The following is a 25422-nucleotide window of genomic DNA, read 5'->3' on the forward strand; positions in this document are numbered from 1 at the left end:
GCCCTGGGCCGTGGCGAGCTCGGGTTCCGATCCCCGGGGCTTCCTGAAGACCAGCAGGTCGGGAAGCAGCGCCGCCAACCGGGCCTCCACAGGCCACAGAGGCGGCGCCGCCTCCCGCTCGCCCGTCGCCATGGCGGCGGCGGGGCTGCCCGCCGTTACCGTGAACAGGTTCCCTCCAAGCAGCTGCCAATCCGCTCCGGTAGCCCTGGCGGGGCCCGCCCCCCAACCAATCCGCGCAGGCTTCCTTGGGACTCCGCCCCACCTGCTTCCCGCCGCTTAGGCTCCCAACTTCCACCAGGATCTAGGGGAGGTGGACTGCAGGTTTTAGACTCCTTGAAACGCGAAAGATGCTCCTGGGATAAAACCCATCATCTGGGATAAATATCACCAGAGTAGTAATTTGGGTCACTCTTAATTTAGTAACTATTCAACACTGTCATTTTTTTTTTATTCTTGCCACATAATTATATTTTATTAAAAAATAATCTTTAGAAAAAAATAATTTTAAAAAGCCAGAATTCTAAAACTACACTCCAAACTGATATACCTTCCACATGGTGATTTTTAATTCCCAAAAGACAACCACTGAATTTAAGGATTCAGTAAGTTTTATTTATTTTTTTCTTAGAAAACATCTTTTTTTATTTATAGATTGAGAGGAGGTAAAAACTACCAAGCCTTATCTTTAAAGGTCACAATTTTAACATTATCTGTTATCTGCCAGGACGGGCCTATGGCCTCATCCCAAGAAAGCTCCCAGTCTGTTTTTCTCTAGCTCTTGGTTCCAAGACTTGTGATAATGGCACATTGGAAGCTGCTAGTCTTTGTTGCTCAAATTGCTAGACCATAATGCAGCAATAGGATGAGCATGCTGCGGATTTTCAACAATCAGAATTTGTTTTGTTTTAGCTCTCTGAAAATATAAAAAAGTGCCTCTTTGCACCCTTTAGGTCTAAATACTTAAAATACCTAATAAATGAAGGCTGTTTTGATGATGAAAGGGCTAATTATGCTCCTGGTATAACTTCACATTTTATGAGTATTTCCCGTAGTTAAGACCAAATCTATGTTTAACCCACAGGTGACAGAAATTCCTCAGCAGGGTGGGAAAGCCAAAAGGGAGAGAAGACTGAGGAGATAAAACTAGGAAGCCTGGACACTACTAGATTATGATAACAGAGATCAAATGTCTAGCTACAAAGTTCACAATTTTAACATTATAAACACAACCTATAATCCAGGGATGCAAACTCCTCAAAAGTCAAATCATTTTTTAGTATTTTTATAAATTTATTTTAAAAAATAACAATTGCAATGACATCAATGATTGATCACCTGTACTCCCCCTATCGCTGGAGGAAAACCTATATAGTGAACCCCAAAGGAAAATCAAGACATTATTAGGCACCCTGTAGCTAGAAAATGCTGTTGGTCCAGTGGCATAGACACTGACATGTTCAATGTACCAGTGCAATTAAAATATATACATTTACAATTATCCTCAAAAAAAGAAAAAAGCTCTCAAGAAGTGACACAACTATGCATCAAACCAATTATTCATTCATCTGTTCGCTCTGCATCATTGAAGTCATCACTGCAGTCACAAGGACAAATGAGTAGAAGAATTAGTAATAAAGGAAAAAAAATCCAAAGGTCAGCTCCCCTGTTCCCACTTTGTGGGCTATTATGGTGTGCAAAAAATAACCATTATAAAAGGGCCATGAGCTATCTGAAATGCAGTGACAAAATGACAACTGATGCATTTCATTTCAAACAAAAGTCAAACTTGCCCCCCTCCATGAAAAATTCAGTAACAATGAGGTTGGTATTACTATGTACAAACTTATAGACACAAATAAATAGTATTTTAGAACCACCATTGGCTTCAGCACTAGAAATTAGGTCTGAGGAATTTCTAAACTCTCCATCTTAGACTCCTAAACTAACCCCAAGATAAATTCCTCATCATCTTTAATGTTATCTGAAAAAACTGGGGTGGTCTAATTTCTGAAACATAAAAGAGCCAGAAATTTCTAGTGAGCTTACCAAAGAGTCAGCCCTCTGACACCTGGAAAGCAGGAAAAACTACTAGATTCCCGGATCTAGGAAGATATTTCACTTCCAATTTCCTTTGCATAGCTCTATACCTCTATTTCTACTTTTACTATGGCCTCCCCCTCTGATTTTCTCTTCAAAGGGTTTACTTTCTTTTCTGTCCTAATGCATTTAGAGTGATGTCAAGGATGCAATCTTTACTCTTGGTATTTAAGCCAACCCCAAATGGTCTTCAGAATTATTGGATTCTCCTTCTTTGTTTCCAGAGAAGGCAGCCAACTCTTCTGAAATATCATCTTGGTTCTGTCTCCCAGAGTTCAACACCTGGAAAATAGATTTCTGAGGTCCAACTCATTCTGGCAACTGTGGCCCAGTTCCTGACCCTGCAGCATCTCTACTTTCTTCCAGACTGTAGTTTATTCCTATAGTATGGGTGCAGTGTGAAAACCTTTCTGCACAAGGCCTAAGGAGAAAGGGGAAAACAAATGCAAATGGCACCAAAGAATCAGCTGCCATGGGAAGAGTAAGAATGTCTGCTCTCTGGAGTCAGCACAAAATACTGCTGGAATGAGGCCAACATCCACATCAAGCTATAACAGGTAACCTGGACTTCGTCCAGGACAGTGTGCTTGAATAGTGCTTTCCTGGCTCTTTGTCAAGGACTCAATCTCAGAATTCTCCCTGGCAGTACTTGTAAAAAGGTTTTAGAATAAATGTGAATTAGTCTCTTCATCTTAATGATCCATTCCAGGTACTCATCCACTGGAGGAGAATCAAGCTCTATGACAACACCTGATAGGTAGACTACTCTTTCTCTTTCTTCCTAGACTGAAACACTCTTCTATTCCCCAAATGTCATCAAAAAGACTACACTTGAAAATCTCTAGTTTGACTCTCTGTTTAGGAATTACCACAGATGTTTTCAGTGCTTCAGCACAGAAGTTTTTGAAGAGTTTTGTTTTCTACTTAGGAAAGGCAGTTTCCAGTTCCAGGACCCTCTATATTATCTGAAAAGTAGCCACAGCAAGACCTATGGTCCTGATGACCTGTTAACAGAGACAAGCAGACCACAACTTGTCAAAGCTAAAGAGAGAGTCAGCAATGTATATTTTAGGTTCTTCAAAATTTTATCACTTTATCCCTAGAGCCCAAAATATCCTTTTGGACTTTTCTTGGCTGAAGTCCTAAAATATGAACCCACAGAGATTCTTATTATTACCACAGATTAGATGGCTGTATCTCAGAGAATTTATTGTTTCCATATCACAGTATGGAACTTTCTTGCTCAGAGGCCATCTGAATACAAAGTGTCTATTCAGTTGGTCAGCCTGAGCTCCCCCACCAGAGGGATGGATGCTATCTAGATTCCATGGGAAGGAATGAGCTGCGGCTTCCCTGATTGCAGTTCAGGTTGAGAAGGATGTTCTTCCCTGCTGAGATGGCTGGCTGGCTTCACCAGTCAACATAAGTGCTTGTATACTGCTGGGCTGGCAAGTGTCTCCTTGTATCATCCTAATCCATGAAATGTCAAATGTTATCAAGTCTAAAATAGGTCCTGACTGAAAGGGTGAGACAAAGGCTTGCAACTTCAATTTGCCAGACATTGCTGCGATTATAATACTGAGCCACTTATTAAAAACTAAGTGGTTTCTGTCCTGTAGAAAAGGGCAGAAGTGATCGTCAGTGTCCCATTGGAAGAGTAGATCAATTCCCTGGAACAGTGGAAAACATCGGCAAGGAATATGACCTTGATCAGCTCCATCATATGGCCTGGGGTTAGGAGACTCGAATTATCTGTGTCATTGCTTCTTCATCAGCTTGGTTTGGATCCTAGAGACAAAGACAGCATAATAATGATTAGAGTCCTCTGCAATAGCACAATGACCTCCTGGCTTTCAAAGCCAGGAGGGAACATGTACAACTTTGCCAAGAAAAACAAAGTTCTGTAATATATCTTTAAAGCCCATCCACATGGTTTAAATGTAGCTCCATTAGGAAGGAAACAATAAACCTTATTTCTTAAAAAAAATATAAAGTGTAGCCTGGACCTCTATCACCAAACACTTCAGAGTTGATAGTGTTATTTCTTTCCTAAACACATGGAGCTGTGCTCTACTCTTAAGGGTTAATCAGGTGGCTAAGAAACAGACCCAGAGAAAACACTGTGACATGCTGCATTTTTATGTCATTTTCTGATCTCACATTTAAATACTGAGTGCTTAGCAAGGCTGGAAAAAACTTATATAATGGGTCAGCTCCTAAATCTTTTGTCTTCTGTATGATTTTTCTTACTAAACTCGGGGTGCTGCTTCTCATTTGAGACCCAGTGTAAAGGCAAAAATCAGTCTTGGGAGGATTTTTCCAGTACTCCACAGGAACCACCTTTAGTTCACCATAGAAGTCTCTGAAATCTCAGTAGGCAAGATCTGAGAAAAGACTGCAAGATTTCTGGATGTATAAAGACTGGAGTTGGGCCTTGAATAATAACTAGCACTTTCTGAACACTCATCATGCACTACGGACAGGCTAAAAAGGTGCCTAATGTGCATTACTACATGAAGTCCCCACAATAATCCTATGAAGTACCCAACACTATTATACTTTACAGATGAGAAGACACAGGTTCAAAGAGGCCAAGTTAAGAGCAAGGTCATGTTGTTAGCACCTGGAATCAGGAAGAGCTCTTGGAACAGTGGCCTACCACATTTGGCAGTCCACATTCACACAGTACATGGATGAATAGCAGTGAGAGTGAGGAGCTCTAAGACTACAGGTGAGGACTAATAGCTTCAAAGAGTTGTTAGTGTTCCTGTGTGGTGACATTTGAGGAAATCTAGTATAACTGTTGAGAGACATAATGAGAAAAATTGCTTAGAAACTACAAAGAAATTGCCTAATTTGTGGTGGATTAAGAAATGAAGAACATATATTGTTAAGTAAGGGACTTTCATGATAAAAAAAAACTACCCAAGACTGACCTTGCATTACTGTATAAAGATCAATTGAAGGAGACTGGAGATCAATTTAGAGAATACTACAATAGTGTAATGGAATGTAGTATTTATACAGAATGAATTATCAGTACATGGAAGAAATTCATTAATTCCACAATCATTTACTGAGTGCTTGTTCAAAACTGGACATTATGCTAAGACCAATGAATACAGTAGAGAATAAAATTCTCTACTTTCTACATAACTGTACTCTAGGAAGAAAATGATCTTGAACATTTAGACAAATTAAATAATTAAATGATAATTATACTGGGAAAAAAAAAAGATAGTATGAGAAAATTCTGGAATAGAAGAGACCCATCTAGATATTATGTGGGCTGGGAATAACCTTTCCAATCTAAACCAAGGCCTAAAAAAAAAAAAAAAAAAAAAAAAAAAAGGAGACAGTTATACAAAAAGAGTGAGTGAAGAAGATTAAAGACTGAAAACTTTAAGGACAAAGGCCTATGGCAAGAGTCAAATAGATGAACAGTGATCGCAGAGAACCAAGAAGCGGGAAGAGATGAAACTAGAGGGAAAGGAGCAAGAGCACATGGGTGCCTTGCTGGCCATGGTAAGAACTCTGGATTTCAGGCCAACTGCAAATAGGAGAGGGTCAGGGGTGAAGGAGCTCAAGCAGGACAGTTATACATATTTAGAAGACCACACTAAGAGGTCAAGAGTGTGAAGGCGAGGACAAGAGTGGAAGAAGGAAGACAAGTTGTTTTTTATATCTAAGTCAAAGAAAAGAGGACTAGAACCAGGCTGACATAAGTTGGGAGGGAAAAAGGTAAATCAATTTAAATTATATTTCTAAAGATAAAATCAAGATATACTAACCTAGAAATGCCTGTAAGGTAATTAATTTAATTTCAGTAACCATTTTATTAAGTATCTTATATTAGGTAAATTATTAACTTTTCTCAATCTGTTTCAATTGTAAAATGGTGATGATAGGTAATTATTATCTCATGGGGCTTGAGGTTGCTTAGAGCTAATTAAAAAACATATTAATATAATACCTCTCATATATAGTATTAGTGAACACTGCTCTTACTATAACACTAAGAAACACTATAACTTATTCCATGAAAACTTAAGTAAGAATTTCAAGAAGGAAATAATAGTAGTAACTGGGAAAAATGAAGAAAGAAAGGTTACAGGATTCAAGACCTCAAGGGCTTTTAAGAACAAAGAGAAAAACTAAGAGATTGCATTCAATTTAGAGAATGTGATTACTCCCTGAGCATGAAATGGCAAAAGGACACTGGTAAAGGCTTCAACCCAAGAAAAATACAAGGCAATAAATAGAAGAATGAGCTCTTATCACCTCACCTGCATATGGGGACTATCCTTTTCTTTGGGAGAAAAAAATCGTCCACCTTCACCACGCTTCCGAGCCATGGCATGACGGTGCCGAGACTCATGCAGGTATTTCTAAAATAAGAAATAAAACCACTTAATGACTAGCCAGAACCAGCAGAATTATCTAGTACACACACTGCATTGCTAAAAGTTCAAGAGAGCTGTGACCAGAGAAAGACATAAGACTTTGAATTATGGAGCAAGTTTTGGAGAAAGTACTTAACCTGGAACATGAATAAAATGCAGTTAATCATACATAACTACTACTGTAAGAATGTAAACGTTAAATGGAAAAAAAAAAAAAAAAAAAAGCATAGCAGAGATCACTACTTCCCTCTTAATAGAATACCAAGTTTTAGTTAGGCAAATGGCTGGTCAGTTAAAAAGACTGCATTTCCTAGCCTTAACCGAGGTAAGGTGTGACCATGTAACTAAACACTGGCTAGTGAGATGGATCTAACTTCTTGAGAGAGGGTACCTTTCCTGTTTCCTCTGTTCCTGGACCAGAGCCCAGTCTTGGACTGTTAAATAGCGGACTGAAAATATTAATTAAAGCAGTAGACAGAGGAGAATGGATCTTGAGAACTGAAGGAATGATCTAAATACCAATCCAGGACAATTTATCTCTGAACTTCTTTTAAGAAAGAAAAAAAAAAAAAATTCAGACACAGTGGCAAGAGGATTGCTAGCTCCAGGCCAGCCTCCACAACTTAGTGAGACTCTGTCTCAAAAAACAGATAGATGGATAGATTTAGAAAAAAAAAGGGGGGGGGGCGTCCTGGGAGAGTATCACTGGGCTCAGTCTCCACTACCAAAAACCAAACCAAAATAATAATTAAAAATCCCATTTAGTCCACTGGTTCTGTTGTTATAGTTGAAGCTATACATAAGCCATAACAAGTGCTAACTCTTACAAAAGATAATAGCCTCCTAATTAGCTTCAGTTGTTTAGAAGGAAAATAAACCATATAAAGGATAATCGTGATACTCCTGCTCTCGTCTTGTGTCCTTCCCAATGTTACACATACCCTTCTTTCCTTTGGAATTTTCCCTTCTGCTTCTAGTTTTGCCCGAGCTTGCCTTCTTTTGAGAATACGGTGGTACTGTTTGGCATTCACATAGAGGGGCTCTTCTTCAAGCATCTCTGCTCCAGGTAGGGGGATTCTCTGGATAGCAGGTACAGAGCCAGCTCCAGGCACCATCTGCACAAAGAAGAAAACAGAGTTTACAAGCAGCATAGGAAACAGTTTTTTTTGGTTCCTGTTATATAGATTCCTGAAGAACATTTATTACACTAAAGGTCTATCTGAATTTTAAACAACAGCCTCAGATGATTCTTTTATAGGGAGGTCAGGACCCACAAACACACACCACACTTAACTTCATGTACATCTGTTAACATTCAGACAAATCTTTTGGTGCTGCCACATTTTGGACTTTTGTGTTACAGGCTCAGCCTTGGACTCCTTTGCTCGTTATGAAAAGGCAAAAGCAATACCCTTCATGAGGCTTTACTGGGTATTATGCTGAAGCACAAGAAAGCCTATTGGCTTAGGTGGCTCTAGGCCTCCAAAAAACAAACCTATGTCCAGGAAAAAAAACCAAAAAAACAACAACAACAAAAAAGCAAAACCAAAAAACAAACAGAAAACACCACTGTTGGTTAGAGGGAGGCGTTAGAGGGTTGGGCCTCTTCTAGTCCATCTCATATTCATGGCTTCACTTTCTAGGTATGCAGCCACAGAATGGCCAGAAACAGTCATCATAAGAATGAAATAGCAAAAAGGAAGGGACGTACAGGATGACCAAGTGTTATAAATGCCTACAGGTATAGAAATAGGTTAATAATCCTTCCGGTAGCTTTCTCACCTCTATGCAGACTTCTATTCATTCTTAATTTATGCATTTAGGAGCTATGAACTAATGTTCTATTTGACATATGGTATTTAGCTTTTACTCATACCCCAACTCCCCAACATACTTATACTTTTGTTTCTCTAATGATTACAATCTAATTTTTAGTTTATTTTTTGTTTCATCCACCACAGGCGATGTGTTTTCCATTTTCCAATGATCAGTAGCCTATTCTTCCTTTCATTATCTGAATTCTGAATAAAATCATAAAAAATTAGATATTTACATCTGTTTAACCACTGCTATATCTCAACACTTGAATTAGTCCATGGCACATAGTGTGGGCTCAGAATAAATTATGTTTCATTGTATTATTATTAGCAGGCAAAAATAAGAATGGAAAACAACAGTATATAAGAACATCAAGCTGAAAAGTAAATTTCCTTACCATGACCATTCCTCCTGAATTGACCACATTGCCTGCCACTGGTAATGTAACAGTGACAGTCCCTTGTCCACTGCTGGTTGTGTTGGTATTGGCTCCTGTCTGAACAATCTGTGCTCCTGCCAAACTGGCTGCTGGGATGGTGATCATGCCTGAAACAGGGACTGTAACTTTAAGAAAATAAAACGTAAAAACAAAATAGGCACACAGAACAGAAAGAAGGGAACACAGTTAGTCCCTCTTCTACCTGACAACATTCATCCACCCTGGAAAAACATGCTGAAAAGCACAAGAGAAAAAGTACTTTCCTAATCTTAACTCTGGTTTTCTATACATAAAATCCAAGTAATCAAAATATTTGAAATTTCTATTAACTGTTTAGGACCTTGTCCGGAGTAAATCTATCCTTAAGATGAGTACTTGCCCTGGACAATCCAATAATTTCAAAAGGAAGCCAGAAAATATGGCAGCCTCTCCTATGCCTTAGTCTGACTACAGCTATACCCACTGCTCTTATAGGTAGGAATAATCAATCTGCCACAGGCAAGAGGTTTTATAAATTTTTAAGTTTATGACCCCAAATAGAGGGATTATAATCTTAAAGCACTTCAAGTCCTTAAACTATCAGCAGTAATTGTTCACCATTCAATCTGAGCTCTCACGAGAGCCCAGTCCAGCTCAGGCTCTAGTGCTGGATGACAGCACATGATTCTTGTACTCTATGGATTCTGTATACTGCAAAATCAAATCTTTAGTCATGGAATCTAAATGAGGTATTTTCTTTTTATTGGCAGTACTGGATACTGAACCCAGGAAGTGCTCTACCACTTAGCTACATCCTCAGCCCTTTGCTAAGTTGCTGAGCCTGGCCTCCAACTTATTATCCTCCTGCTCAGTCTCCTGAGTCACTGGTATTACAGGTATGCATCCCAGCGCCTGCCTGGCCTAACTTACCCTACTATCTGACAAATGTTTCCAAAAGCCTTCAAGTTCAATTTGAGCACCTCTCCTCCCAAGCAAAACAGATTTATGCATCTATTCCTGGAACATTCTTCTCTAAGGGTCCTGCACTATATGTATTTGTTCACATCTCCCTTATTATCCTAGAGGCTCTTTGAGAACTCTTCTTTACTCCTGGTTGTTAAATGCTATATATGCAATAGACATATAAATCTTTTGGGAATGAATAATGAGTGACCAAACAAACAAAACACAACAGCAATGGGACAAATGTTAACTTGACTATTGATATAGAAACTTTGTATTTCCAATCTTCTATTTAGAAATATTTCTTCCCTATAACATCTAAAAGCTCACATAATCCCTTGGATCAGTCTTTTGACAACCACAGTGAGAACTCCATTCTATAAAAAAAAACATTGTTCATGGGGTCCTGTAAATGAGTCCTGTCGAGCTCATAGCCTTCTGAAGCACTTATAATTGCTCAGAATATAAAAAGATGCCCTAAGAAGTTCCAGGGAACCTATGGACCTACTTACCTTGCTGGAGAATAGTACCATCTGCATTAACTGGCTGGTAGACAATGGTTTGCCCTTCAGCAGTCTGTGCCACTTGCTGTCCCTGAACAGCAATTTGCTGCTGAGTCTGTGGGAAATAAATAACAACACAATGATAGTGTCCAAAAGATATCTACCAAAGAAAACTGACCATGTGGTCCTTTAAAACACAACACTTTTGATGGATTCCTTTCCCCATTTCTACTATATATGAAATACTTGGTTTTGCTATCTGATTTTCAAAGTCAGTTCTCCTCTTGAGTTGACTCATTACCTGAGTCTGGCCAGCAGTGACGGCTGTCTGAGGCTGCTGAATGATGATCTGCTGGGTCTGACCCTGCTGTCCCTGGACCTGCACAGCCTGCCCACCCTGGATTTGGATCTGTCCAGGTGGAACCAGTTGTATCTATGGAAAAGAACACAAAGAAAGAAATGGTATTCTATTGCCACCACTTTCCTTTAGTTAAATGAATTTCTCTAGAAAATAGGAAATGCTTTGAAGGGAAAAAGACAGAAGTCCTATTGTGCTCTCAATTTTGAATTAGTGACAACTTATTTTCCATTTATAAAATGATCAGGGAATTTTAATATGGTCTGGATATCTGATATTGAGGAATAAATGTTTATTTTTAAAAAGATGACAGAGGTGTCATTGTTATTTATTTCTAGAAGAATGTTCACTTAAAAATACATTCTGGGGCTGGAGATGTAGCTCAGTGGTAGAATGCTTCACTAGCATGCACAAAACCCTGGGTTTAATCCCCAGTGCCACAAAAACAAAAAAGACCCCACAACATTCTGAAGTGCTTTTCACTGATGAGATGATATTATATGTATTCAAAATATCATTCCCAAGTCAATGGTAAACTGATGGTAGCACAGGTAGATATCTTTATGAGAGAGATACTGAAGCACAGAATCCAGTTAAGCTATACGAGGATTACTGACCACAGAAACGATGAAATGTTTTTTTGTTTAGTTTCGAGCCTCTGGGATAATTTGTCATGCAAAAATAGGTAACTAAGACAACTCGAATGATCCTAATCTTCTTTCCAATGCAATGCCCTCACTAATATTCAGTGCTATCATTAATGTTTGCTGGCCTTTTTCTGATGTTTTTCCCCAATATTCTTGTATCTATTTCCTTGTTCTCTCTTCTGATTCTATTGTCTATATCAGGCCAAGAATCTTAATCTAAAAATTATATGCAATGTTTTGCAATCTAGATATCTATCCTTTTTCTTAGAAGGCGTATGGTTTCACAGAAATGCTAAAATGGAGAATACAACTCAAAAAAGGTTAAAAAGTACCTTTTTTTCTTTTTAAAATAATGACTATCAAAGAACACTCATAAGAAGCCATTTCTTACATAAAAGGGATTTAAGCCTTAAGCATTTTAAGGGAGACTGGAATCTCACCTATAGCTGTGTGTGTGTATATAAGTAATTTTTCAGCTTAATTAGTTACAATCCTATTTTAAAAGCAGGGAAATACACAACTCTTCCAAGAAAAACAAAATGTCATTATATCAGAGAATTCAGAGCTAGAATGAATCCTAGATGTCACCTACATAAACTACATTTCTGGTTGGAAAAACCAATGATTAAATGGCTTGGCAATGGAAGTTAGGTTACTACTCTCACAGTATACTGTGCCTAGAACTTGATCATAGTGCCTCTATTTGACAGTGGAGAAGGCATCATGACCAGGGACTGGAGAAGAAGCAGAGAGAGGAAGGGCAGAAATGAAAGAGCAATGTGAAATTGAAAAAGCACACACTGAAAATAAATTTAGAGCTTCATACATTTATGCATGGAGAAATGTGGAAACTATTTTTAATCTCAGCTACAACTCGATTTTGGTAAAAATATGCCAATAGCATTAACAATGTTCTTACCCTCTGCTCAAGCAACCCCACTTTGAAACTACACTTAAAACTCAATTGAAAAGTAAAACTGTAGTGATCTATGTTTATAATAGCCTCATCTATAAAAGCAAAAACAAACCCCAAAACCTTCAACTACACTTTAAGGATTCTGAATTTCTGAATCATCAAATTGAACATTATGAAGGAATTAAAAATGACAACTAAGAAAACAATGCAATATATATTTAAAAGAACAGGTTGAGGGGGCTGGGAATGAACCTCAGTAGTGCAGCACTTGCCTCACATGTATGAGGCACTGGGTTGGATCCTCAGAACCACATAAAAATAAATAAAGATACTGTATCCATCTACAACTAAAAATATTTTTTAAAAAATAAGTAAATAAAAGAACAAGTAAAGAAAAAACCTATGGGCATGGTATAAATTACATATAAAAACACAAGGGATTATGCAAAAATTACAAGTTGAATTTATAAGCAGTGTCATGGCTGATTTTTTAAAACTTATTTACTGTAACTACTAAAACTATTCAAATAAGTAAAAAGTTAATATTCTCCCACATCTCCTTTTCTGGGCTCATAAACATATATACCCATAGGGAACTGATACTGTATTAAAGATGAAACCACACAGTGAACATTGTTTTTGCAAACTATTTTTCACTAAAAATCCTTCAACATTAACCTAAGTCAATAGTTCATCCTTTTTAGCAATGACATAATACTTCATATGTGAATATAATTTATTCAAATCATTTCCATAGATAATTAATGGATTCAGATTACAAAAAATTGTTTTGCTAGCACAATGCTGCACTAAATGTCTGTACATTTCTCTCTACACATTGATACTTTTCTTCCCATAGGATAGATTCTCAAGTGGGACTGCTAAATGGTTTATGTATTTAAGAGATAGTGAGATGACCTCCCAATGGAAAATGACCAAAACCAATGTGTGCTTCTGTTTTTCCACATCCATTCTAGCAGTGGATATAACCAATTTAAAATCCCTCCAATTTTAAAATTTTGATGCCACGGAGTTGCATGTTAGCATTCCCTATATATTTCTTTCAATTTCTTCTACACCTATGTCCTATTCACTTTTGTTTTGTTTCCCAATCAGTTTTCAAGTCAATTTATCTTTTTAATTGATTTTCAAAAAGAATCTTGCTTTTTAAAAATTCTTTCTATACTTTTGGTAATGTTGTATCAAATTAATTTTAACCTGCTTTTCATTAATTTTCTTCTTCTCCTAACTTTCTAAGAGAAATACTATTTATTTTCATTTCTTTTAAAGTAAAGCATTTCAGATTATCAAATTTTGCTGTTAAGTACATCTTTAGGTAGGTCTTCTTTTCCATTATTTATGAAAAAAAACACAAGTTATATGGAAAAATAACAAGTTATTTGGGAAAAAATGAGAAGGATAACATTTCTGACTAGAAACAATCCAAAGCAGGTTGGTATACTCCCTCCCCTAACCCTCAAGTGTGCCAATATAACATATCAATAAATCACTTAATAAAAGAGATTCTTATCTTTTTATATTCCTTATAGCAATTCAAGATCATGCTCATATTTTAGCCCTAACTGGAGAGGTTCAATTTCTGCATAGTTCTGCTTTATATCACTAGTACTACAAAGAAAGAAAATTAACTAAATAAGAAATAGTGGGTAAAAAGCAATTAAATGTAACATGACTGTCTAGCAGTCTTCAACAACCTATCCCTTTAAACTTCTTATGTGACAGACTTTCGAAACATTTTTTAAAATAGCACTCACCTGTTGCAAACCCTGTGTCCCAGAAACAGGTACTTGCATGATGGTTTGACCTTGTCCCCCAGGGACAGCCTGGACCATAATAGGTTGGCCAGTTGATGTGATTAATTGGCCTCCACTGACTTGCACCATTAATGGTTGGCCCTGGACCTAAAATGAAGTAAAATAAGAACAATGAAATAACACAAGACACAAAATTATTTTTACTAAGACAATCACTGGAACTATTCTGTTAACTTGCTAGAGGGGAGGAAAGGTAGGAGAAATACTAGGAAAATAAGCTTAGTTCTCAAATTATCTTTTTCAAATATCCCTGGTATCTCTGACTAAACACCAAACTGAATCTTTTAAGGTCTGATATAATGGAGCATATCTAAAATCTTCAGAAGTATTAACAGATACAAGACATTTATCACCAAATAAAGTTTTCCTTTTTAAACCAATACCCATGAATGGTCTCTTGTGAGGGCTGCAAACCATGAATTGAGAAGAAGGTGATGGATGGTTGAGTGCAATTCTAAATAATCCGGAGGGAGTAAATCAAACTGCTCTAGGAAAGTGGGTAACATGAGTCCTGAAAGCTTATGCAGAGGATTCCTTTTCCCATAGTCTCTCAAGCAAAAGTGAAATGTACACATTTTATTCTCTTCACTCTCTGAATCTAGATGTTTGTTGCTTAAAAAGTCCACTATTAAAGACTTCCTGCAAATATTTTCTGGTCAGTTTGCAATCTTCATGGTAAAGTTCCTCACACTGCATCTTGTAGTATCTACAGTTATTTTAGCTTTATCAGAAGCAATGACAAACACCGAAATTAGAGCAGTCAAGTGTACAAACAGAATTTCCAACTTTCAAGGGCCTAGAAGTAAATGAACTACTCTAGAAAGCAGGTCACTGCAAGTGCTCCACCACATCTTAAACCTCAAATACCTAATAGGAAGAATGCTTTCTGGAAGCCAAAATATAAGCTATGTTAGGAATAAACAGGAATGATCAACACAGCAGCTAAGGGACCCAAACTTTCATTTTCATGGTCAATTTTTGTTTTGAGGAATTATTTAAGAGAACAAAAGAATACTTGTATGACTAAAATATTCATTCTTAATGCCAGAAATTAATGTGCCAGATGAGTAGGATAGTAAGACCTTCCTACCACTGCCACCAATGTACTAAATGTACAGAAATATTTAAATACTAGGTTTTGCTTAACTATTCCATGAGAAATTTTACTTTAAGGACTTTACAGCCTGACTTTCATGTTTTCTCCTTCCTTTACTTCCCCATTCGAATTCCCTTTGCTACGTCAAATGCTTGCATATGCTGTATCAGAAAAGATTTATTAGAAGACTTACTGCATGAGTAACTGCAGAAAGTATTTAGAATTCTCCAAAAATAATGAGACCCTTAGAGAAAAGGTTTCCATTTCTTTAAAATACAATTTATTTAAGTAGCTACAAAGCACATCATTAATCATTTTCTGGCTACCCACTGTCTTAATTTCCTCCCCCACTGACATGCTATATGCACATGATAAAACTGAGACTCCAAAGAGCTCAGTGTTTACAACACATAAATGATACAAGGACACATGCATCAGACAATAAGCCATACAGTTAAGAGCATGTTACATTCCCATTCCACAAGTGGTTAACGACAATCCAAAATACTATTTTATACATTAATAAGATGAAGCAAGCATGAACAACATAAACAAGCTGTTGAACTAAGATTCCAATACAGTTCAGGACTACCAATGAGCTCAGCTTCTTTTAGACTAATTTATGCTCAGAACTAGCTGCATTATATCATCACTAAATGCTACTGGTGGCAGAGGCAGGAGTTGAAAGGGTAAAGTGAAATGACTGCATGAAACAGTTAACTACAGGATTCTTAGCAGCACTAGTAATAAAGTGAAATGCTGGTTTCATATTCTAGACCCTACCCTGAATCATTTCCAATTCAATGAAAGAAAAAAGGAAGGGCATCTAAATTTTATAATTTTTCAAAAATATGGTCCAGGCGAGCGCCCTACCGCTGAGTCACAACCCCAGTCCAATATAGTCATTTTAATCAAAGTAATCTACAAAGAAAAGACTAGTGCCTCTACTTCTGTTTTTATTTGTATTGTTTTTTTGAAAATAGGAACAGGCCAAATTTTAACCCCAATTTATAGCAATGAACATGGCCATACATAATGAAAAAACTGCACTGTTCAACTTAGAAACCTTTAAAATATGTTGTTTTTTTTTTTTTTTAAAGCATATCCAAGTAACTATCAAGAATCATTAGGGTCGCTCTAATACCTAAGTCTTGAAACTGTACCCCACCCTGCTGAACCAAACAGAATAATCTCTACAAATCTAGTAATAAGACAGGTCATTATTTTCCCAGGAAAGGTAGTGAAAACTAATAGTTATGAAGAGATCAACATGATTCAGTGCTTAAACCTTGCTCAACTATTATTTTACAATCAAGTTGGCCCTTTAATAATAAACAGCCTAGTTAATTTGCATGTGTGTAAAATTCTTTCTCAACTATAATACAAACTCATGAAATTTTGCCATGCAAGCAGATCGAATCTGAGCACTGTATGAGTCCTAATGCCACTTTTTTTTTCTTGTCATGTTTCTTTCTTTTCCAGAGACTTGCTCACTAGTCAAATACAGTTTTCTGAAAACAGATACAACAGTCACTACATGACTTAGCATGGATCATTAGGGAAGTGGCAACTTAGCCTCAAAGACAAGTTAGAAGCATCAAAAACATGCAACTGACTGATTCCTACTTGAGATCCTAACACACACAGCACCAGACATAAGGAGAAGTTCATGCAGTGCTCACAAAGAATCAGAGAGGGCACCACTACCTGGAGGGTCTGGACCTGCTGGCCTGAGGCAGATGCCACCTGGGCCTCAGTCTGCAACTGGACGGCAGTGACACCACCCTGCTGCTGAGAACAGGAACAGGAAGATCTTGAAATGTATCAGGAAGGAAATGTATAGTTCAAGACATGAGATTACCTTACCTCTTGTGGGAGGGGGAGGAAAGTCTTCTTTCAAAAGCCTTACCCTACACAGGGCTTTCAAAATGTATAGTCTCCCTAAACTGAAGCTGTTGTGTGGCAGGATCAAAGATATAAGCATCCTACACCCAGAATGGACCTTAAAACTTACTTCCACACTCAAAAAGGCCAAATAACATTAACACAAAAAATTGTATATAGGCTTTCCCTCCAGAAATATTTCACTCTTCTGCTTACATAATTTTAATCCTCTTTATACTTCCTCAAATAAGTTCACAAGAAACAATGAAGAATTTCTGGGGCTTAAATGCAATCACCAATAAAGGAAGGATGAATTAATCACTGTGAACCATCATCTTCATAGTCATTGGCTTTTATGTCCCAAGACCAAGACTTATTTCTATCCAAATGAACTGTCTTAGAAACAATGTTTTCAGTGATTCAACCTTATTTTGATGTTCTCATAAGTTTTGACAGAATAGAAAACCACACACCACAACACTGGCCTGCATGGAGGACCCTTTGTACCTTTCTCAAAGGCAGCTGGAGAAAGCTGCCAGAGCCACAGCAGCTACAAGGAAGGGAAAAGCAGCAAGGGAGTATAAATAATTAATCTCTTAATCAAGAGGAGCTCCTTCCTTTGATTATTAGATCAGAAAAACTCACCACTAATACTTCCTTTGCTCTCCCGACTTTGCTAAGTTGGATTTTGAATGCAAAAACTATTTCTAAGATATTAATCTTGGCCTAAGGTCAAATGAAAGCACAATACATTTTTTTTTCCCCTTTCTTCTAGGATTGGGAAAAAAGTGAAGTTTTACTGAAATAAATCTAGACAAAAAGTGTATATATTCAAGGATGCAATTTATCTTATTTAGGAATAAACTAGCAGCTGGGAATTTCTTTCTAATATGTGGTTATCCACATGTTTAAATAATATCTGAGTGTTGAACTAAAGCTTTTTAGAATAGGTACTAGGGTGGACCACATCAAAGAATGATGAATTTCTTGAAATCTGACTGGTGTGTACTATGGCCAAACCTTTACAAAATCACAAGTTATCTCAAAGAAGGGGTGGGAGGGAGGGTTGAAAAATAATAATGATTAAAAAAAAAAACAAAACCCAAACTCCAAATGTCCATCAGATAAACAAACCAGATGTTATCATTTTCAATGAGACCAAAGAGGCAATTTATTATTAATCCAGGCTCCCATAAAGAGCAGATTCTAGATGGTCATGAACTCATAACACTTTAGCATAAATTATACCAAATATTTCACTAGATTTGGTACCTCTTAAATAATTCCCAATAATCATGTAATAGCCAATTTGTGCTATTATCAGTTCCACTGCTGTGATGTTTCAGGATGTTTTGCTTTCATACCTGCTGCTGAATCTGTCCAGCCTGCACAACAATCTGCTCTGTTGAGCTATTGCTATTTGCCGTATATTGCTCCATGGCCCCTCCCAGATAGAATCCTGTCCACAGTGAGCTTCACTTTGGAGAGCCTAGAAGACTGTGAGGTGGTGCACTCCTGTTAGAAAAGTTGGGAAAATAAATTATAATGAGATTGTCAAATTATAACTGTGTTTAACATTTACAATAAAATGAGATAAAAGAAAATGTTAATTATCAATATTATCTTTAACTAGTCTTACCTGGTCAAAAATAACATCACAACACCATTTTCATGAAAATGTTTTTAGTCCTTTTTTATAAGCGATCTTACCTTTCAATACTACCAGAACAACACTTACACCTTGGCAATACTCATTAAGCTATAATATCTTTGTTGCAAGGTCTATTTAACACAGATTTTCAGATCTGTGGGAGTACTTTAGAGAATAAAGATTCTTTATTTTGTACCACACACTTGCTGCCCATCAAACATGTTACTCTAGTTCACTATATATGGTAAGCAATTTAAAATTTCAGGGCTTATTACTTAGTAAATAGTTTACTCCAAATGTGAAGTCAATTTTTTTTATATCAAAATCTCTATCCTATGAACAGTGCAATTATTGTGTGTCACCTAAAAAAAAAAAAAAAAAGATAAAGAAAATCTCCATTGGTAGCACTAAGAAAGCTCTAGCAAAAGTTTAAGAGTTTGTATCATAATACAAAAACTAAAAAAGACATTATACAATGTCAAAATTTGCCACACCATCGGAGTTAATCTGTCTTTCCCTGTTTTATGCATTGGTGTCTCCTTAGCATCATTACTTTTGTACTTTGGGGTCATTATTAAGTAAAATGAAGATTACATGAATGCAAGCAGTGTGATTCTACAACCAACAGTATGACAGTTGAGATAGCCAATAAACAATTAATGGTGGGAATTAGCATGGATACACTATCTTGTCTTTGGCCAAACAACGTGAGATTTTCTCACACTACTTGGAATGACACACAGTTTAAAACTTATGAGTTATTTTCTTTTGGAATTTTCCATTTAATATTTTGGGACTGTGGGTAATTGAAACTATGGAAAGATATCATGTATAAGGGGGAACCATTGTAAGTGTGGCAGGGTAGCACACCTCTGTAATTCCAGCTAATACATGGGAACCTGAGTTAGGAGGATCTCAAGTTTGAGGCCTACCTGGGCTATTTAATGAAATCCTGCCTCAAAATAAAATAAAAAAGGCTGGGGATGTAGCTTAGAGATAGAGTACTCCTGGGTTCACTTCCCAGTATAAGGGAAGGTGATGGTGGGGGGAACAACCTGCCAAATCCTTAAAGTCAGCAAATAACCAGTTACTGTTCAAATCTATCCTTTTCACACACTTTCAGATTTGAAGACTCCTTTTTGAAATAAGTACACAATTAGATAAACTGAAGTGATATGAGAACCCAGAATAAAGACTTGATTGAAACAGTAACATTATAAAATTCCAAAGATTAACTTCATTTTGGAAATAAACAAAATGTAAATAAACCATTCCTTTTCAATTTTTCTCTAGGCCTTCATAAATTCCAAAATTTGAAAGATAAAATTTTGTGCACTAAGTTGTACATTACAGGGGCAAAGTGAAGTACCACTCTCCATCAACCTATGTGTGGTAGATGAGATTAATCACTTGAAAGATGTCTCAATACCATGTTGTAAATGAAGAAATCAAAATAGATTTCATTTGCAATGTTCCCCCAAAGCCCCAGTTGGGGCTACTGGAAAAGAAAACCTTGAGAGAATTAATGGCAAGTCTTCTAGTCACTGGTGGTCTGTCCTCCAAGGGAACCCCTATCTATTCCTCTATCTCTTTCTTCTACTTTTTTTTGAATCCTGGCCATGAGGTAAGCAGTTTTGCCAGGACATCTGTTGCCACTATGATGTCCTGCTTTGACACAGGCCCCATAGCAATGGGACCAATCAATCAATCCAAAAATTGTATGGTAAAATAAACCTTTTCGCTTTATAAGTTGATTATCTAAAGTATTTGTTACAGCATCAGAAAGGTAACACAACATTCATGTATACATCCAAGCACTTAGGAGGAAGTGTACTATACTAAAATGTATTCTGAAATGTATCAAAAAATAAGATGGATGAATGGGTCTGGTAAGGTAAGTAAGGAAAAATGTTAATGGTAGATTCTAAGTGGTATGTATACAGGTGTTCACTGTAAAATTCTTAACTTTACTGTATGTTCAAAGAATTTTACACTAATTGTTGGGGAGGAAATATATAATCTAATCTAAAAACTAATCAAGCCTATGACCCCACAATCAAAATAGGTACAATGTAAGCTTATACAATTCTTTATTTATGACAGGATAGCTATGCCATCATAGCACAGTGGCTTGTGGCTATATGCCTTTGCTCCATCAGAATGTACATTTCTGGCCACCATTTGGATTTATACATAGGGAACTAATATGCTTAACAAATATGTAAAACTGATATTTTTCACTGCATACTGACACATAGATCTTCTGATTTTTATACCAGTCTCTTTTGAATTGGTTGACTAAGTCAGCTGGAGAAACTCTGAATATAGTACAGAAAAATCAGGTTATCAGCCAGACTAGGGAAGCCAATAGACCTCCTCAAATTTTAACCAGTCTCTAACACACAATACACCTGTTTCTAAACTAATAAAATCAAGGTCAGGATATTTTTATGAACCTTACTATAAGATAGTAATCTAGAGACAAAACAAAACAGATCAGTAGTTCCTTTGGATTGTAGAAAGGCAGATGGAGTTTTACAAACTTCCTGGTAATAAAAATGTTTTACATCTTCATTATGGGGGTAGTTATGCAGGGGTATATATCTGTTTAAACTCATTAAAGTGCTCGCTTATAATGATTATACTTTGGGCCTAAATTGTATCCCAATATTTAAACTAAAAAATAAAGATCATGAGATGTTCCTCTGTATTTCAACATTTTCAACCAAATTCTCTTCTTCTAATTTCCAGAAATTTACATTTGTCTGTGTTTTGAGTCTTCCTCTGTTGCCCACGATAGACTTGAACTCCTAGGCTCAAGTGAGCCTCCCTGGCTCAGCTTCCTGGGTAGCAAGAATACAGACACCATGATGCCCAGTCAGAAATTCACATCTTATCAGACTAAAATATAACCTGAAGCACATGGGAATGATTAATATATGTATAACATATATATTTTCTTAATTAGTTTATTCTGATAATACAAATGCTCCAATTTAAGAACATTTAAATCCACTATACTCTGAAGGGTAAAAATAGAAGAAGCCTCAAAATCTAGCATAACCCGTTAACATTAATGAGGGGATGATTCAGTGTGGAGTGGAGTTCGATACTGACACTACTAATGGTGGATGCTATGAGCATTTGGCTTCAGTGAAGCCATATGTTCTCACTACTGTGAACTTAAGTTAGTGGAACTGTAACACAATCTTGACACATTGTCTTTCCTCAAGAGCTTCTCTGCCTAAGACTATGACAAAATTAAATCAACCAGATTTAGTCTGGCTAGCTCTTACTTCTAACACAAAGTTTTGAATTTTTTTTTTTTCCTCCAAGAGAGAAAGAATGAGAGTGTGCATTTATTATGGTTAGCATGAAAATTCTCTTCCCATAGCATCTGTGCCCTGCCATTTCCAACTGCAGAAGCAGAAATTTGGCCAATGACTAGGTATCCATTCTATTTGTACATATAACATTCTAAAATCAACCCTTCCAGAAACTCAACTTGCAAGCCTATGAAAAGCCCTCTGATCACATTTGACAATCATTACCAGGTAAACATTAGACTTACTTTTCTAAGGATCTCTAACTTTTGATTTTTTTTAACCACAAATCACAGTAAGAAATACACTTTGTATCACAATTCAGTACACACATAAACTACAAAACATGCTGCTAAAACATTTCATGAAACATTACTTATCTTTATACAACATAAAATGCACTTGGATATTCTAAATTTTATTATTAAAAATGACCAGTTTGACTCACTAAAACTTAATTTCAAAACTCAACACATGAAAAGGGTAGTTTCATGTGTGTTTGATAAAAGGCTGGACAAAATTGGGCTGTCCAGCGTCCGTCTCCCTTTAAGTTTTTGAACTGGAGCTTCCTAATTTGCCCCTTCTCTCCTGTACGGTATAGCATGTTGTCAGGCACTGTTCTAGTGATTTTGGAAAGAAAAAAAAAAGTGATTAAGATTCTGACTTCAAAGAGTACTTTTAAATTTAGTAAAGGAGTAAGAAGTAGTTGTGTGTGGTGGTATACCCCCGTAATCCCAACAACTCAGAAGGCTGAGGCAGGAGAATTAAGTTTGAGGTCAGCCTTGGAGACTCAGTGAGACCCTTTTTCAAAAAATAAAAAGGGCTGGGGATATAAATTTCAGCATATTAATAGTATACTATAAGGCCCCATATCCAGAGAAAGGTCACACTACTGTCTCTAAAATGCCAGGCAATACTACAAAGTTTCTCTGCACACAGGTGGAGGATCTTGAGGTATTGAGCAAATGCCTTTTGCAAAGATGTCTAGTTGGGTGGGGAGGTAGCTCAGTGGAAGCACTTGCCTAGATGGTGAGGCCCTGCATTAGATCTCTAGCACTGCAGGGTAAGGGTGATAGTGGAAAGATATCAGGCAAAAGTATTTGGTATTTTAAAAATGATCAAATGTACTTATTTTTAGCTACCAAGATTAAAGCCGTGATTCAAAGACAAATATAAATGCTTCTTAAAAACATCTAACCCATGCTGTCCCATCTATTACAAATAATATGAGAATTAATAGGATTTAAAAAATAACTTAAATAACAAAGAAAAACTCTTCCTAAAAAGTGAAAAACAAGTTTTAATAGTGGAAAGAATACTGGACTAGTTTTCTTGACCTCAGAAAATGTGATTAAAACAAAAAGAAAAAAGTACCATATACTTAAGTTAACTGAGAAGGACTGGAATAAATGTTTCATCTGAGTAAAAATAATTTTTAGTCTCCTAAGAGAAAACAATTTTCTAGCCCCCAAGAAGTCCACCACACTACCATGGGACACAATCCACAAATGAGAAACTAGCTTTCCAATCTTAGGAGGGAAAAACATATGCATGCCACCCACAGGTTCTAGATTCCCCTCTACCTGAACCTCCAGACAAAATAACTGCTTCCAAACAATTTCTTGGCAAGATATATATGTGTGATCTTTCTTGCCTAATCTCATTACTATTGCCCACTTCCTTAACTACTTTATCCTTTGCCTCAAAAAACACAACACAATATGATGCCTCTGAACCCGCTTCTCTCTGAAAGCAATGCTCTTCCATTCTTTCGGTCCAAAGATAACTAATCAACTGTCAAGGCTAAACAAAAGTGTGGCCAGGAGCCACTGATTGCTCTTAAAACACTACAGGACAGAAATTGGCCCCTACACAGCACTAACCATTTAGACTCATTGCCTTTCAAATGTAAATCTCCATCAAGCAGGTGCGGCTCTTATTTACCTCTACCCACTCCCTTTCTCCAGCACCATAGGTGATGAGTTCCCCCCTCAGCCAACAAAAAAAGTCCACAACACTTTCTCAGGATTAGAAGTATATCAGAAAAAAAAAAAAAAAAAAAAAAAACAAGCCACCGACAAATGTGTGGCCAGAACTGTCAAGTCAGATACTTTCAAAGTGACACAGAAAGGTAAAAGGAAAAAAAAAATAATAATAATCGGTACATTTCCAAGGGAGGAAGAGTTCACAGAATGAGCAACGGAGAAGACAAATAATATAAACAGTAGTGGTGCAGCCTCGGGGAAAGAATGCGCAGGGCTATCAATCTTCTAAGAGTGAGGTTCCAAGCACCGAATGGCCCGGCCTGGCAGACGGACCGCTTGGTTGGGCTCCAGCACAGAGGTGTGCGGTCCTGCCCGGACAAGCGAGGCGGGGAGGAGAGGAAATGACGAGCCAAAAGGGGGTGGTAACGGCGCCCGGCCAAAGACTCGGGACTAGTGGGCCAGGAGGGGGGGCGCGGCGGGACAGGGGAGAACCAACGGCCCCCTCCCCGGCCCGGAGTGGCGGGGCGGGTCACCAGCGGCCTGCGGCGGGGGCGGGCCGGCCAGCTCCGCCCGCCGCACTCCGAGCCTGTGGCCGCAGCGCGCGTATTTTCCAGGCCTCCCTGCTGACCCACAGGGGCTGCGGACACAGGGGCCCGGACTCACTCAGGGCCGGGGACACGTGCCCGCGGGAGGTCCTTTCGTCCCGAGAGTCGGGGCGTGGAGAGTACAAGGGCGGATTTAAGGATGAGGCTGGAAGGACGGGGAAAACCGCCGGGGCCCAGGGCGCGCTTGTGTTGTTGAGTGTAGGGGCACTTGTGGCAGTGAAGGCCACCACCCGCATATCCGGGGCCCGAGAACCCGGGCCTAAGGGTCGGAGGAAAGAGGTTGCATCCCCAACTGGCACTGGCACCCCGCAAGGGACAAGAACCCAAAGAGCCTTCCCCCGGGGTCGCCATCCCCACACTGGGCGGCCCCTGCAGGCCCCGGCCGGGAGCGCCCCGAGTCGCCAGCAGGCTCCGGGCCGGGGCCTCCAGCCGCCCTGCTCGGCTAGGTTCAGCTCGACTCCCCGGGCTCGACGGGCGCCTGGGCCTCTCCTGAGTGGTCAGCGAGACCCGCCAATCGGGGCGCTGGGGCCGGCTCTGGGCCGCTGGATATTGGCTCCTCATACTCACCGTGCCTCGCTCCCCCGGTTCGCTGCCCGCGCTGATTGGCTCCAGTACCGGACCCCGAAACCCAATCAGAGGCTCCAGCCGCCGCTGCCGCCGCCACTGCCGCTGCCTCGCAAAATGGCGAACCTGAACAAAGGGGAATCGGGCCTCCCTCCAACCGCCTCCGCGCAGGCGCCTCTGAGACCACGCCCTCTAACCCCAGCCGGGCTCGTCCCGCCCCTCTTCGGAGAAGCATCGCGCAGGCGCCCCCGAGACCACGCCCACTTCCTTGATTTGACTACTTCTTGAGTTGAAGAACTACGCAGGCGCCTTGGGGTCGCACCGAATCCTTCAACTCAACGCCGCCCTGAGCGTAG

The 25422-nt window shown here is 38.4% G+C and overlaps 1 protein-coding gene across 14 annotated transcripts; it reads right to left on the reverse strand.

The window, feature by feature from the left end:
- Positions 1 to 690: 690 nt before the first annotated feature.
- On the reverse strand, positions 691 to 25156 carry Nfya (nuclear transcription factor Y subunit alpha). Of its 14 annotated transcripts, none has more exons than XM_026383446.2 (11): positions 24561 to 24583; positions 21349 to 21432; positions 18303 to 18453; positions 16759 to 16845; positions 13899 to 14045; positions 10504 to 10635; positions 10212 to 10317; positions 8716 to 8882; positions 7442 to 7615; positions 6384 to 6485; positions 691 to 3885 (listed from the first exon to the last, which is right to left on the reverse strand). In XM_026383446.2, the coding sequence occupies exons 3-11, from the start codon at positions 18375 to 18377 to the stop codon at positions 3832 to 3834; spliced, it is 1044 nt and encodes a 347-aa protein (XP_026239231.2). In that variant the 5' UTR covers positions 18378 to 18453; positions 21349 to 21432; positions 24561 to 24583; the 3' UTR covers positions 691 to 3831. The 14 variants fall into 14 exon arrangements, with proteins under 14 accessions (XP_026239231.2, XP_026239232.2, XP_077657794.1 ...); XM_026383447.2 differs by lacking the exon at positions 24561 to 24583 and adding an exon at positions 23796 to 23888; XM_077801668.1 differs by lacking the exons at positions 21349 to 21432; positions 24561 to 24583 and adding an exon at positions 25070 to 25156 and having other exon boundaries at positions 8716 to 8864; positions 16762 to 16842.
- Positions 25157 to 25422: the final 266 nt, after the last annotated feature.

This window comes from Urocitellus parryii, chromosome 8 (genome assembly GCF_045843805.1).
Source record: "Urocitellus parryii isolate mUroPar1 chromosome 8, mUroPar1.hap1, whole genome shotgun sequence".
Taxonomy (NCBI): Eukaryota; Metazoa; Chordata; class Mammalia; order Rodentia; family Sciuridae; genus Urocitellus; species Urocitellus parryii.